Source organism: Parasteatoda tepidariorum, chromosome 7 (genome assembly GCF_043381705.1).
Source record: "Parasteatoda tepidariorum isolate YZ-2023 chromosome 7, CAS_Ptep_4.0, whole genome shotgun sequence".
Classification (NCBI taxonomy): Eukaryota; Metazoa; Arthropoda; class Arachnida; order Araneae; family Theridiidae; genus Parasteatoda; species Parasteatoda tepidariorum.
The window spans coordinates 75,315,102-75,330,456 of record NC_092210.1 but is presented as its reverse complement, the minus strand read 5'-3'; the positions used below and the strand labels follow the sequence as shown (position 1 = coordinate 75,330,456).

The 15,355-nt window shown below is 27.4% G+C and overlaps 1 protein-coding gene across 1 annotated transcript in view; it reads right to left on the bottom strand.

Moving 5' to 3' along the window:
- Nucleotides 1–432: 432 nt before the first annotated feature.
- LOC107452214 (TBC1 domain family member 1) overlaps nt 433–15,355 on the bottom strand; it is a 38,761-nt gene continuing 23,838 nt past the window's right edge. The window contains exons 13-20 of the mRNA XM_071183651.1: nt 14,522–14,665; nt 12,934–13,083; nt 12,411–12,562; nt 11,043–11,135; nt 8,296–8,455; nt 8,051–8,220; nt 1,966–2,145; nt 433–1,200 (exon numbers count right to left, since the gene is read on the bottom strand). Of these exons, the coding sequence (XP_071039752.1) occupies nt 988–1,200; nt 1,966–2,145; nt 8,051–8,220; nt 8,296–8,455; nt 11,043–11,135; nt 12,411–12,562; nt 12,934–13,083; nt 14,522–14,665 (1,262 nt within the window). The 3' untranslated portion in view covers nt 433–987. The remainder of the gene's footprint in view (nt 1,201–1,965; nt 2,146–8,050; nt 8,221–8,295; nt 8,456–11,042; nt 11,136–12,410; nt 12,563–12,933; nt 13,084–14,521; nt 14,666–15,355) is intronic.

The following is a 15,355-nucleotide window of genomic DNA, read 5'->3' as shown; positions in this document are numbered from 1 at the left end:
AAATTTTTTATGGCTTTTAATTATTAATTACATTAGTGTAAATTCATTACTGTATGATAGTCCTTTTTCAATTTACCTTTTTCAATACCTTTTTCACAAGAGCTCAATGGGGTGGGAGGGTGGGACATGTAAGTATCACCACACACACATTCTTCAGAAATTTAGTTTAGTTTATGAATTGAATAAGTAATTCATTCACAGAATTTCATGCAATAGTTGGTTTAAAAAAGCCTGATAAGACATTTATATCCAAACCTCTCCAAAAATAATGAAACTGAAGTTAAAATATTATTTGAATTGAATATGCCTCACAAAAACCAGAAGATCAGATCTATAACAAACTTTTACCACCTTTTTTTTTTCTCAGTTGGATCAATGCAAATCATAGTATGTAAGCTATGGAAGTGGTACATATATTGTATTTTTTCACTGTTTTCTTTGAGTTTTAACTGTCAGGATTTTTTATTTTTAATTATGCCTTGATTAAACAATCATATTAATTTAATTTATACAGCATTATATTTTTTAATTAGTATATCCTTTCCCTGAGCAGATAATTTTCTTGTTCCAAAGATGTTCGCTTTACTAAGATTTCACAATACTATTTCTGGAGAATTAATGTTGTCAACTCTTAAGTCACATCCACTAGTGAATTAATAATCTGTATAATAAAAATAAGCTTGTGCTGTTATACAGCAAAATAAGATTTGCTTATTTTTGCCTTCATACTATATTGTTCATATATATATCGCCTTTATAACATTAAATCTGCCTTAATAATAAATAATGCCTTTCGTTTACATTATATAAAATTGTTCCTCTTTCTAAAAATCCCTTATGGTAATTTTAAGGAAGGTAACAATATTTATTATGAATTGTTCTTGATGACATTAGTAATTTTTTTTAAAAATTAAACACCTAATATTGAGTCTATAACTCAACAATAAAGAAAAAAATAGTGAAATTATAAATAAAATTTTTAATAAATTATTTAAGAGTAGCCTGAGACGAAGATGACAGTTCAGGTTCTGGGAGAGCCGTATTCTCTAAACTCTCTAAACGCTTTCTAAGTATATTGACACTGTGGTGTAAAGCATCCCTTTCATCTTGTAGAGTTCTTACGTGAGATTCCAATTTGCGAATGGTGCTTTGATACGTAGTTACAGATGCTTCTAGTTTGGTGACTGAATTCAAAGCAACCTAAAATAGAATGAATAATTTAGAAAAATAAAAAATAACGATAAAAAAAAAAAAAAAAAAAAATCAAAAATTTTAAATGCACTCAAAACAATATTTTAGTAGCGCTTTAGTCACAAGTATATTCATTTAATATATTCGCCTTTAGTCAGATTGAGTACGGCTAATATATAATTTATACTAATAATATTTCATGCTAAATGTTATTTTAAATTTCAAGGTAATAATTATGTTAGATACCAATGATTTTATTTATTTATTTTTTCCATTGATCTATTTATTTTCAGAAAAGTTAGACTGAAAACATCATTATGCTTATTCGCTAAAAAAAAGTGAAGAATTGCAAAGAAACTATTGGAAACACCATCAAGTTTTCTCATGGATTCTAAAATATTTTATTGTTTTAAATCCAGTAATCGCGATAGTGATTTGTATTGTCTCAGAATTTGATCTCACTTCAATTTTTTACTTATTTAAATATTAATCAGCAGCCCCTAATGAGTATAGATAATTAGGGAATACCACGTAAAATTGTCTAAAATTCCTAAAAAGCAATTCTTCCTCAAGGGTGTAAAAAAATATGGCACAATACAAAAATAATAATAATAACTTCAGAATTAAGCTAGAATGCTTGTTTCAGTAAAAATAGGACATATTGAATTACATATGCAAATACCTCAAGTAGATATCAGATTTTCAATACACAAAATATGCAGTTATTTAAGTCAGGTTTTTTGGAAAATAAACAAATCTACTGCTAAAAATTACCTGTAATTGATCAGAAAGCTCTGTATTTTGTTTCTGAAGATCTTTATTCTCAGTTTCAATTTGTTTTTTCATGGAAGACATAGGTTCTGATTCTGAATTCACTTCAGACATTTCTTCTTTCAACACCATGTATTCAATTTGATATGTTAATAACACTTTTTCAACATCCATAGATAAAACCTGGAGTTAAACAATTTTAGTGAAAAAAAAAGGAAGAGAATATTTGTAAAAAAATATTTACTAATGCAATGAATAAGTTCTAATGGATTTGTTACAGTGTGGTAAGAGAAGTAGGAGTTTTTATTATTAAGGAATAATGACATTTCAAGTTTAATTGCAAAATTTATTTAATTCCATATAAGTAAGCTTTCAATGCACCATTAATGCTTTAAAATTAAGTAAACAAAATAGAAATAATAATGACAAACATTTATAACCACATAAAAAGGTAGAGAATAAACTTTATGCAGAAGACAAAAAAAAGGCCAAATGATAAGCATCATTAATAATGTTTTCCTGTCATGCAATTTAAAAAAAAAAGTACTTTATGATAAATTTTCAGAAAAAACAGCTATAACTATTTTTTTTCCTTGCTAATATTAACAACGCTATAACAAAATCTAAAAAAAGAAAAAAAAAAGATTTTTATTTTGCTTCGATTTTTATTTTCTTTACTTTTGTGTGGGAAATCACTAAATAAATATCTAAAGATGTAATTTCTAAATTTGCGTAAACAAATAAATAATCTAAAATTGGCAAAATTTCAAACTTTGCAAAGGATATTCGCATTCTATTTTCTCTAAATAAAATAAAGTACAGAAAAATGTTTTTTAGCTTCTTATCCTCTTATGCATTATTTAATTACTATTTCAAAACATATAAGTAAATAGTAAGTTTCTTTTTTTTTATAATATACATTTTTTAGTTACTTTATACAATGTTAATATCTTGGCTTCATTTGATTTTTCTGCTTTCCTTAAATTTTTCGTTCCTCTCCTCTTACACATCTACTGTGCCAGCATTCAAAATTAATTTCGAAAAAAAATTACTGGTTCAAAAGTTTGGCAAGTGCTAATATGTACTGGTCCTCCCACAGGCAATATCACAACTTAATTGAAATTTAACATTAAACATATTTGTGAATCATTTAAAATCATTTTCATGCTTTATAATCACTTAACATTTATTATTTTGTCTCGAATAAAATTTGATTAATTATAACTAACCAAGTTAATTACAGAATGAAACACTAAATTAGTCTCACATAAAAAAATAAATTTAAAATCAAAAATTAAATAAAATGTATTAAATAAAAAAGTAAAACATGCTTGTTGATGGGGATTTATAACAGATTAATTTTTTAAGATATAATCTTGCAAAATGCGTAATACATTTTTTTATTTTCTGCATCAAATTCTAGCCATTTGTAAATCATCAGCACTGACCCTGAAATGCACAAGTTTGCTTATTCTTTTCTTATTCAATCCCTTTTTCTTTATTCAATGTTTCATTCATTCCTTTATTATTATTATTGACACGCAGTTATGCCATTTTTGTATGGTTGATTAACAATTGAATATTATTTCAAGATTATCCGAGAGGGCTATCAGTGGTCTGGAACCAGAGGACAAAGAATGAATTTAAAAGCGGGATGCTATGACTTTCTTTAACATATCTAACTCTTACTAATCATTAAATACTATTATAATATTATAATAATATAATATAATATTATTGTCCACAGTAGCTACTAGCTCAAAAGTGTCATTTTTATATGGATTCATTAAATAAAAATGCCCTTTCCTATCTTATGAATGTAGATTCTTTTCTAAGCATGCATCATTTACAACAGTGTTTCCCAAACTGTGGTACGCGTACCCCCAGGGGTACGGGAGCAGTGTAGTGGGGGTACGCGTGCTTATGCGAAATATCTTGAAACAAATGAAAATTTCAAAAAAATTTATTTAAAAACAGAACTAGTCATGAAAATTTACGATTGCGTAAGTGAGATTCAGAATTGAGATTCAGATTCCCAATTGAAAGGGAGAATGAGTAAACTTTTCCCCTTGAGAGGGAAAAGGTATAAAAACTGTTTTTACTTTTGTTTTGAAGTGTGCCCAAGGTTGTTGTGTCCGAGACGGCACTTTAGTATTTATTTTGTTTAATTAAATTTGTTGTTAAATATTGCTTTACATCAAAATCCTTATTTACTTTGAAATCCTTAGTGGCGTGGAGAGGCATCATTGCTGTTTCGAATTTGTAATCGAGAAAACGAATCTGATGCAATCTTGTTTCGTTTTGAAAATACGGTAAGAGCATCATTTTGTGATATATGACTCCTAATTTGTTTAAGTTTCGATGAGTGAGAAAGTTCTTTTTCGAAAATACATACTTAATTACTGATAATTTAAAATTGTTTTGTGTGTTGTCAGAATTATTTTGTTCCGACCGTAATAAATCGTAGAATATGTTATTGTTATTCTATTTAGTATTTGCTACAATATATGTTATATGCTCAACATGCATAATAATGTAGCAACGATATTTTTTATTTTATTTTTTTGTTTCATCAGGAAAATTTTTAAATAATGTGTTGTTTTATGTAGAAGTGATTTGTAATGGTTAGCACGTTTCTGTGTTTTGAAGTAAGAAGCATATCAATGCGAAATCGAAAACAGTGAGCGGTTGTGTTAGCACGTCAGTGCAGTCAAATTAATGTACACAAATCTGTACATCGAAGATGCAGTATGCACGTCAGTGCAATTAAATATAAAAAAAGGATTAACACTCCAGTTACATATAAATTAAAGTTCACTAGTACATTGAAGAGTTATGTACACGCCAGGTACAGTTAAATATAAAAAAAACAATAGCACGCCAGTGCATATAAATTAAGGTACATTAGCACTTTGAAGGGTTAAGTGCACGCCAGTGCATCTAGCTAGTTTGTTGCTGCCGTAAAGAAATGGAAAGAAATGAAGAAGAGACGGTTATTTTCATAAATGATATTTATTTTAATATTTTTAATTAGTTATTTAAATATTTTTCTTAAAAATAACCAAACCTAGTTTTTCTTATAAAANGGTGTTTTTAGAATAAAATAATTAATGCACATCAGTGTATTATGTTTAAGGTGTATCCAGTAACAAATTTATGTACATAAGTACGTTAAGTAAAATTGATTTTTTTTATCATTTGTGGAATTATATTAACTACATTAGTAGTTTTCATCGCATCCAACGCTGTTTATAAGCATTTTAATCTATTAGTGTTCCAAATGCTTTTGATCGTGTCCGAGACGTTACTTTTGTACTTATTTTGTTTGTTGACAGCTAAATTTGTTGTTAAATGTTGCTTAACCCGTGTAATTATTACGTACATCGAAATCCTTATTTATGTAAAATCCTTAGTACTGGCTATTTTTTGAGGAGTTGACAGTTAATAATTAGTGGTGTCAACAGTCAATTGTTATTTTCAACTTTTGAGCTATTTTTTACAGTAAGTATGTAATAAATTCGACTTATTTTGATTATTTTTATAAAATATAATTTTTATACCTAACATAGAATATGGATCGCTGGTTAGTATCTACAACACGTAATGATGATAGTAACAATCAACTGAAAGAACCTGTGAAGAAAAAGGTGAAGAAAACCCGCAAGTATGACAAAGAATATCTTCAGTTTGGATTCTCATGGACTGGAGATGAAAATGAACCTATTCCACTTTGCGTCATTTGTCTTGAAAAACTCACAAACGAAAGCATGAAACCGTCCAACTTAAAGCGCCATTTTGAAACAAACCATAATAAGTACGATAGATTTTTCAAAAAAATCGATAGATTTTTTTGAAAATAAACTTAAGGATTTGAACCAATCTCAAAAAGTTATGCGAGCTTTGACTGGAGGTGACAATAAAAAAATATTAGAAGCTTCTTATCGTGTGTCGCTATTAATTGCTAAATGCAGTGCAGCGGAAACCATTGGTGAAATTTTAATCAAGCCTGCAGCTCAAGCCGAAATAATCATAGGAGAAAAAGCGAAACAAGCTTTTGATAGCGTTTCTCTCTCAAATAATACAGTTCACCGACGAATCATTGATATGTCTAATAATGTGAAACAAATGTTATTATCTGATATTTCTCAAAGTCGTTATTATGCATTACAAGTTGATGAGTCAACTGATATTGTGAATTTTTCAAATCTTATGGCGTTTGTTAGATACGAAAAAAATCAAGAAATTCACGATGACTTTTTATTTTGTCAGCCTTTATTAGGTCACACAACAGGAGAAGATGTCTTTAATGTTGTCAATAAATTTATACAAGAAAACAAAATTGCTTGGAATAGATGTGTAGGAATATGCACAGATGGAGCAAAAAATATGGTCGGAAGTAATAAAGGACTTATTGCGAGAATTAAAAGTGTTGCGCCAAATGTCATATCCACACATTGTTGCATACACAGAGAGGCTTTGGCCACAATTAAAATGCCCGCTGATCTACAGAAAGTTCTGGATGAAAGCGTGAAAATAGTTAACTTTATCAAAACTCGTCCTTTGAATTCACGACTTTTTTCGCTAATGTGCGAAGAAATGGGAAGTAGCCATACCCAGCTTCTTTTTCATACGGATGTTCGTTGGCTATCACGAGGAAAAATTTTAAACAGACTATTTGAATTGAGACATGAACTTCAATGTTTCCTTAAAGATAATTTCGAACTAAAGAGTTGTTTACATGACTTTCAGTGGCTCAGTNGTTTGGCAAGTGCTAATATGTACTGGTCCTCCCACAGGCAATATCACAACTTAATTGAAATTTAACATTAAACATATTTGTGAATCATTTAAAATCATTTTCATGCTTTATAATCACTTAACATTTATTATTTTGTCTCGAATAAAATTTGATTAATTATAACTAACCAAGTTAATTACAGAATGAAACACTAAATTAGTCTCACATAAAAAAATAAATTTAAAATCAAAAATTAAATAAAATGTATTAAATAAAAAAGTAAAACATGCTTGTTGATGGGGATATATAACAGATTAATTTTTTAAGATATAATCTTGCAAAATGCGTAATAAATTTTTTTATTTTCTGCATCAAATTCTAGCCATTTGTAAATCATCAGCACTGACCCTGAAATGCACAAGTTTGCTTATTATTTTCTTATTCAATCTCTTTTTCTTTATTTAATGTTTCATTCATTCCTTTATTATTATTATTGAGACACAGTTATGCCATTTTTGTATGGTTGATTAACGATTGAATATTATTTCAAGATTATCCGAGAGGGCTATCAGTGGTCTGGAACCAGAGGACAAAGAATGAATTTAAAAGCGGGATGCTATGACTTTCTTTAATATATCTAACTCTTACTAATCATTAAATACTATTATAATATTATAATAGTATAATATAATATTATTGTCCGCAGTAGCTACTAGCTCAAAAGTGTCATTCTTATATGGATTCATTAAATAAAAATGCCCTTTCCAATCTTATGAACGTAGATTCGTTTCTAAGCATGCATCATTTACAAGATGCATGAATAAGAAAATTTCATTCTAAACATGCATTAATTTTTCAGTAATGAATGATTTAGGCACAATATGGTTCCAAAAACAATTTTCAAAAAACTAAATTGATTAAGGAAGCATTTTTTCCTTTGGAAATAGGAAAAAATATTTCGTGAAATCAAGAGTTATCGAGAAATGCCTTCAGCTAAAAGATGTTTTTAATATTGTCGGCAAAATAAATACAGATTTTATTAGGTTATTAGATTTCATCAAATTTTAATATTTTAGGAGCGGGGCAATAAATCTCATATAATATCCCATATATAAATTTTGGCCATTGTTCATGAGGTAATTGTATTAGATTTAAATTTAAAAATATAAGGAGCACAAACTACATCGAGCAAGAAATTTGAGTGAGTAATTTAAGTTCATGTAGGGAATGGTCAACACAGAAGAATCTCTCTAGAGGTAAAAACTTTACATTTAAAATAAATTAACTAAAGCAAGTGATAAGTCAAACGGAAAAAAAAGTTAACTTTTTTTAAAAACAAAGGTTTATTACTTGATCAAGGACTTTTTCCATTCCAATATGGCCACTGGAGGGTAATGTAGTTTTTAAGTATGACACAATAGATTCAAAAGAATTACATTTCACTATCTGAGCCTGGTGGACTTTCAGTAATAAAGCTGAAACTTTAAAGATCACAGACATTCCTTGCAGAAACAACATGTCTAGAATAATTAAATAAATAAATAAATAACAGATGAAGAAAACCATTTAAAATCATCAATATTGAAAAAACATACCAAGTAGGCGAGAAACAAATCCAATGGGAAAATGAGATGCAAATAAAGTGAGAAACCATGGTGCTGCATAAAGCATAGGAGAGACTTCGTACTTATCAAATAATTCATGTACCTCGGGTGCAGTGTTCTGAATGAGTCTGGCAAGTTGATACATTTGTACCTACACAAAATGTACACATCAGCATTTAGTACTTTAATTATCAACATTAGAATCCAGTATTTTCAAAATTTATGCCAACAAAAAATACATATAATTCTTCTACATTAAATATTCTATTACACTATACATTAGAGTTAAGCTATCACGAAAATTCAAATTATTAACATTGGGATACCTGCAAGTGACATAGTATCTCGATCCTGATTGGTTGTTGAATAGTGGCATTTGTTTACGTTAGCAACTGTTTTTTTCCATTCTATTTCGAGTAAGTCAAGTCCACCAAGTATCAATTCTATTAAGTGGCACATTTTATATTCATACACAAAGATTTCAATTTTTTCACTGAATATTTCTTACATAACACAAAGACAGGCACAAAGCCGTGTAGAACATAAGTAAACTAGTAATGCATCAAAGTTGCCAGGTACGCAAAACAAAAATATATTACTGTTACAATAAAATAAATAAAATAATAAATCTAAGCTAAGTAAAAAATTATATTTTAACAAATTTGATGTGCGATACGGCATTGTATTTAATTAACTTTATGTTAATTGACATTCTAACTTATGTGGAGAGACTTAGCTCAACTTTAACACGCCATCTTGTTTATAAACGATCAGAGGTTGCTGAGGTCATAGGTTACAGATATCAATAATCTTCTTCTTCTTGAAGTGCAAGCACCCAATTTTAAGAAATGAAAAAAAAAATTTTTTTTTTTAATTCACTAAATGATTGAATTGACTAAGTGTTTATTCAGAAAAGTTAATAGTGCAAAAAACTAAAAAAAACTTTTGCCATTTAATGTAACCAATATTTAAAAACATGCTCAAATGAAGTTGAAAGCCCTAAAATATAGGTTTAGCAATTTCTAGATAATGAAAGCAAGCAAAACTTACATTAAAAACATATCTTAATAAAGAAAGGACTTGCAAAGAAATAAATAACATATATTTGCTGTTCTCTCCAATTTGAGAGAAACTAAAGTATCCTGGTAAAGTGATGACAATTGTTTTATATTCTCAGTTCATGTAGCATCAAAAACTCAGAACATTTATATGCAAGAATCTAAGATTTAATAACTTGTGCTGAAAATTTGTTTGAAATATAACTGTATTTAATAAATATCTCTGGATATAATAATATTTTTGCTTTGATAGCAATACATAATTGTATAAATTTTTTATTTTGCATAGATTTTTTACAATTTTAGTGTGTAACATTTTTTGTAACAAGGGAGAGATACTTAAATTTTAATAATAAAAAAATATTACTTTATTTTCTATGTCCAGCCAGGATGCCATAATAGGCATTACATATTTCCCAGCTTTTAAAATCTCTTTAATTTCTTAAATTTAATTTTTTTAATCATTCTTAATCCAATTTTAATTGAATTAAACCAATTATTCAATTTTCATTACATTTTATAAATAGCAAATATAAATATTTTATCCACTTCTTAACAATCAATGTAAAGGCTAGCTTTTTAATTCAAGGCAAAAAAACTCATGAATTCACTGTCGTGACTAAATCAAACATCAAGATCTATTTATAACTCTTTATTCCTTAAGTTATTTTATTTCCCTTATCACAAAAATGTTTCAGCTACAGGGTTATATTAATTCTCACATTCATTTCGGCGATTAGGCTGTAACCAAATTATTTCAAATTTAATACTAATTAATTTGAAATAATTTGGCTTTGTTTTTGGCAATTTTATCATTCAAAAAATCGCTAACTATGAATCTCTTCCGTGCTCCTAACTGGAAACATTCAATCACTTTTAATTTTGAATTCTTGGCATTAGGGCAGGGGTTTTTCATCCCTTGATTCGACCGTTGAATTACTTAACGAAATCTTCATTTTAGAAAGATATGCATCTCTTTATTCCTATAAAGGAGCATTCTACAATTTTGAAATCTTCATGGCCATGATGTACCTAATAATAATATTTCTAAACAAAATAATAAATCAAAAAAAAATTTTTAAGTAATTTTGTTCAATTCTTTGGAATAAAACCCTATATTATAAAAAGTGCAAACGTACAAAAATTATACTACTATGGGCAAAATCTTCACAAAAACTGCAATGAAATTACCTTCATCATACAAACTGGAACAACTTCCAATACATAATTATGAACAAACTTCCATCAAAACCAATATAGAATTTTTTCCAATATCTAAAAACAGCAATCTCTAATAATAGGAAAGCGATCAAGTGTTTATAAATTTAAACAATGTGTTCGTAAAATTAAATTAACCCTACCTTATTCAGATATGACTTTTTTTTATTTAAACTACAAGAAATATTAAGTATTACATTTCTAACAATATTTCTGCAGTTTTAAAAATACAGAGGTTCAAACTAGTTCAAAGTCAACTTTATATAATTAAAAGTTTTTTTGAATAAGATGTTGAGGTTTCATGGAATACTGAATAAAATTGACAAAAGCTAAAATAATAAATTATAACAATGTAGAAAAAAAAATAAGAACATTTGTTAGCAAGTTTTTAAGATCAACAAAAACAAAGAAAATTCACTGGCAATATTCATAACCATTCATAAAATACTTAAATAAAAATACCTGCAAAGCAGCCATATCTGACTTGTATTGATTTCTCAAGCCCAAAGTAAACATTATATGTTTTAGAGCATGAAAAGCTTTCTCTTCATCGAGCTGAAATGAAAAGCAATTAAAAAACTATTACTAGAACATACTATTTCTAGTTAAAATATGAAAATATAATCAGTTTAATTTTATAATACAGTGAACTCCTGATTATCTACAGCCTGGTTCAAGAACAATATTTCAGATAAAAAGATAGCTGGCAAGGACAATATCTCATGCAAACAAAATCTTACTTACATGAAATACAACACAGCAAATACTAGTTTTTAGACCTGCAATATTTTATCCGCAAAAATGCAAAGACATATTTTAACCTTTTAAATATACCATACAGATTGTGAGCTCAACTCAAAAATCCTGAAAATTTCTCCAATAAAATCATTAATTACTTTTACTTCAAAAAATTAATGTCTTTATAAATTTAAATTATTGACATTTTCAAAACATGAAATTCTAAACAAATTATACGCAGCATAATTTAAATGAATAATTATGCATAAGTTTACTTTTATATCTAATCACATTTATTATTCTATCAGAAAAAATATTTACAAATGAAAGAGATGCCAAGTATAAATTAGAGTTGTAATATTTCTAAATAAAACATAAAATTTTTTTTATACATAACTGTGATCAATAATTTCTTGAAACTTTTGCACCTTGGATATCCGGAAACTTCCGGATCGCGCTAACCAAAAAATTCGGAAATCCGGAGCACAATCATCTCTGATGCAGAGCAAAAATTATAAATTGCAGAAAAAATAGATAACGAGTATCTTCTAAATAAGACTTACAACAAGGATGCAAAACTTAAGGCTCGAGGATCAAAACTGTCCTCTAAACAGTTTTAAACATTAATAAAAAATGTACTAACGAAAAACTATTTAACAAAAAAATACAAAATCAAAAGAAAAACCTTTTTTTCCGCCTTCAAAAAAGGGGAAGTTATTCATTCACTATTTTTATTACTCATTCTGCACTTTTATTCACTTGTTTTTCGCCAATATCAGTGCAAGTTTGAACTTGATAGTAAGCATTTCTTTTTTCAAGCTTAATTTATGGCTTTGACATCAGTTCATAAAGAAAAATATAATTTCCTACAAATTTCATATATTGCTACATGGTTACTGTCAATTAGGATAACTTACCCTACATTTTCATGATTACAGTTTTACTTTGTCTGCCAACATAATATTTTTTTAGTTTTTATGGCATCTTGACTTAGATTAATTTTAAACTAAATTTTACAAAAAAAGCACTCTTTACATACAATACTAATTAAATAATGAAGAAGTTGAAAATAGATGAAAAATAAATACTCACATGAAGCAACAGTATTCCTCCCAGAAAACTCAACCCTTGGCAATACCCTACCTCTTCATCAACAACAGAATATGCTTTTAAAAGGCTAAATAGAGATAACTGGCCAGAACCCAAAACTTGTTTGAAATATGGATGACCAGGATATGTTCGCCCTGAAATTCAATTTAATACTGAAAAGCCAAACATTTTAAATACATAAATAAAAAAAAATTTAAAAAATAAATAACATGGTTTTACAACAATACTAAATAATTTAGTATGACTAAAAAAATTAAAAATCAAAATCGATTTTTATTTTAAAAAGTCCCCAATTTAAATATAACTTACACTTGGCAGCTTTCCTCCAAAGATTATTACAGAGTCAGAGCTAAATTAGCTTGATTTATAGTTATTGCTTGATAAGATCAAATTTATTAAACAATAAATTGCTACCTAAATTTACTCTAAACATGAAACCAATAAATTAACATATACAGATATTATTTTTGTCTATGTTAATCTTAAAAACTATAAAATAACATACCAATGTCAACCAAAATTGCATGTTGATAAGGAGTAAGCTTCCGAAGCAATTCATGATAAGGAGTACTGTCTACGGGCGGACATTTCCTAGAACTGCTATATTTATCAGCTAAAAACAACCATACTTCTCCTCTCTTCTTTCGAGGCACACCTACAAAGTAGTTTTAAATATCAGATTATCATTTTCAAGATAAAAACCAAGCAAAAAATTTGGAATTATATAACACAAGCAAGACCAATAAAAATATTATATTACTCCTATCTTACGATTAGTATCTTACATCAATGATTAGTATACTTACTTCAATTTTTTTAAATATCCATGGTAAGCTATCTTAACAATTTTAATTAGTTTTCTAAGCAACAAAAATAAATGATTCCAAGTGTAGTACGCTTTACATAAGTTATTAAACATATGCCAATTTGTTTTTAGGATATGCATACAGATGCAATCGTATGTGTTCTACTAAGGCATATTAAAACAGAAAACAAAATTTGTACTATTTTTTTTTTAAAGTAAAAATTAATCACTTTCAACTATCACATTCTTAAAATATATCGCTCATGGGCTCCAATAGCGGTACAACTCAAAAAATCATGTTTTTAGATAAGAGGGTTTAAAGTTTTCATTGCTAAGGAGAAGGCATAAGAAATGCTTTAGCTTGGTGAAACGAAGATTACCTTCAAGTTGAATTATAAGTTGTGCTAGTATTGCTGCTGAAAAGAACGTGTATTTTCATATTTACACCTGCTCTTAGTCCAAAACGCATGTTTTTTTAGTTGTGCCACTATTGCAGCCCATGAACGATATATATATATATATATATTTTCATTAAACATTGATTGTGAACTTAAATGTAAGTTGCACTTTGATTTTTCTTAATATTTTATTTTAGTACTATTAAATGTAAATTATTATTACTTAATTTTGATACAATATATAATTTATTACTTGTTTTATTTATTGTTATTACTTGTTTACAATAATACATAAAGTTTGGAAAGTAATAACATTTCAGATTAAAATTCTTATTTAATTATAAGGAAATTTTTTCCCTTTTTTTCTTTGCTATTTTTAATGGCACTTTTATGTAATTTTAAGGTCTTCAAAATTTGGGCTCTAGTTATAATTGTTCTACAACATTTATGTATTTTACGTTTTAGGTCGTAAAGTTCAATGAAACTGTTTGAAAGTGGACCGTGTATGAGTGACGTTATTTAAGTTTTATTAAAATAAAAATTTTAATTATTATCTGTAAGAAGATTACTCTTTTAAGATTTATATGTCATAGATTGACATAGTGATTGTTAGGGCATTAGGAATGCAGTTTCAAACATTTAGATTTCCTTTACCTTGCAGATAACCTTTAAATTTGAAAATGTGATTTTAAAAAAAAGTCAAAGGAAATGTGTAAGGTGAAAAATTTTTGTATATTTGATCTCTCATTAGTGGTTTACTACAAAAAGACGGGTTATAATTGCAAAGGTTGCGAACTTGACTGTTTTGCAGTAAACTCAACTAAGCTAAAATAATTATAATGTTAAAATAAAAAAAGTAAAATGAAAGAATTCTCAAAATTTATAGTTACCATATCTAATTGCAGATTCTAATGAAGCATAATTTCCATCAGATGAGAAAACTTCTTCCCATTTCTTAACAGCATCATTGGGACATGGAGATATGACTTCATAATCAAGCTTTAAATGTTTTTCCAATATTTTATCTTGCTTCACTATCACCAAAAATAAAACAAAGTGAAAATGTTGCAAAAACAATAAAAGGCAATTCCATTGTTACATTTTGATACCTTTTCATATTTTTATAGCTTTTCATATTTTTAAACTTTTTTTCACTGAAAAATATTAAATATTTCTTTTTTAATATTTAGATAGGATGTTATTATATGTATGAGAAAAAAGGAAGAAAATTATAATTGCTTTATTTAGAATATAAAATGTGTATGACATTACATAGAAAGGACATAGAGTATTTTGAAATGCTCCTTCCTTTATAAGCAATAACGGGATTATTTTTTCAAATTTATTTAACTTCAAATAAGTAGGGAATGTTGAAAATACACCTGAACAGACATATAAAAAGTAGCAAATAGATAAAAAGCTCTTCTGACTGATGTTACAAATAGAAACTGTATTAAAATTTTCTTATGAACATAGCATGTTATAAATAATGCATGGCTCAAACCAAAAAAAGGCACATTTCATAAAATTCTATGTAAATTTAATGAATAGATATGTAAATGTATGCAACATAAGTAAATTGCACCAAAAAATGCATTTCCATTTATAAATAACTTATTAATTATTTCAATTTTTTAATTTTTAGACAAGTAATAGTTAGATAACTAAGTTTAATTTACAATCTAAAAAAATAAAGTAGTTTTTATTATTGTGCATTCTTTGTA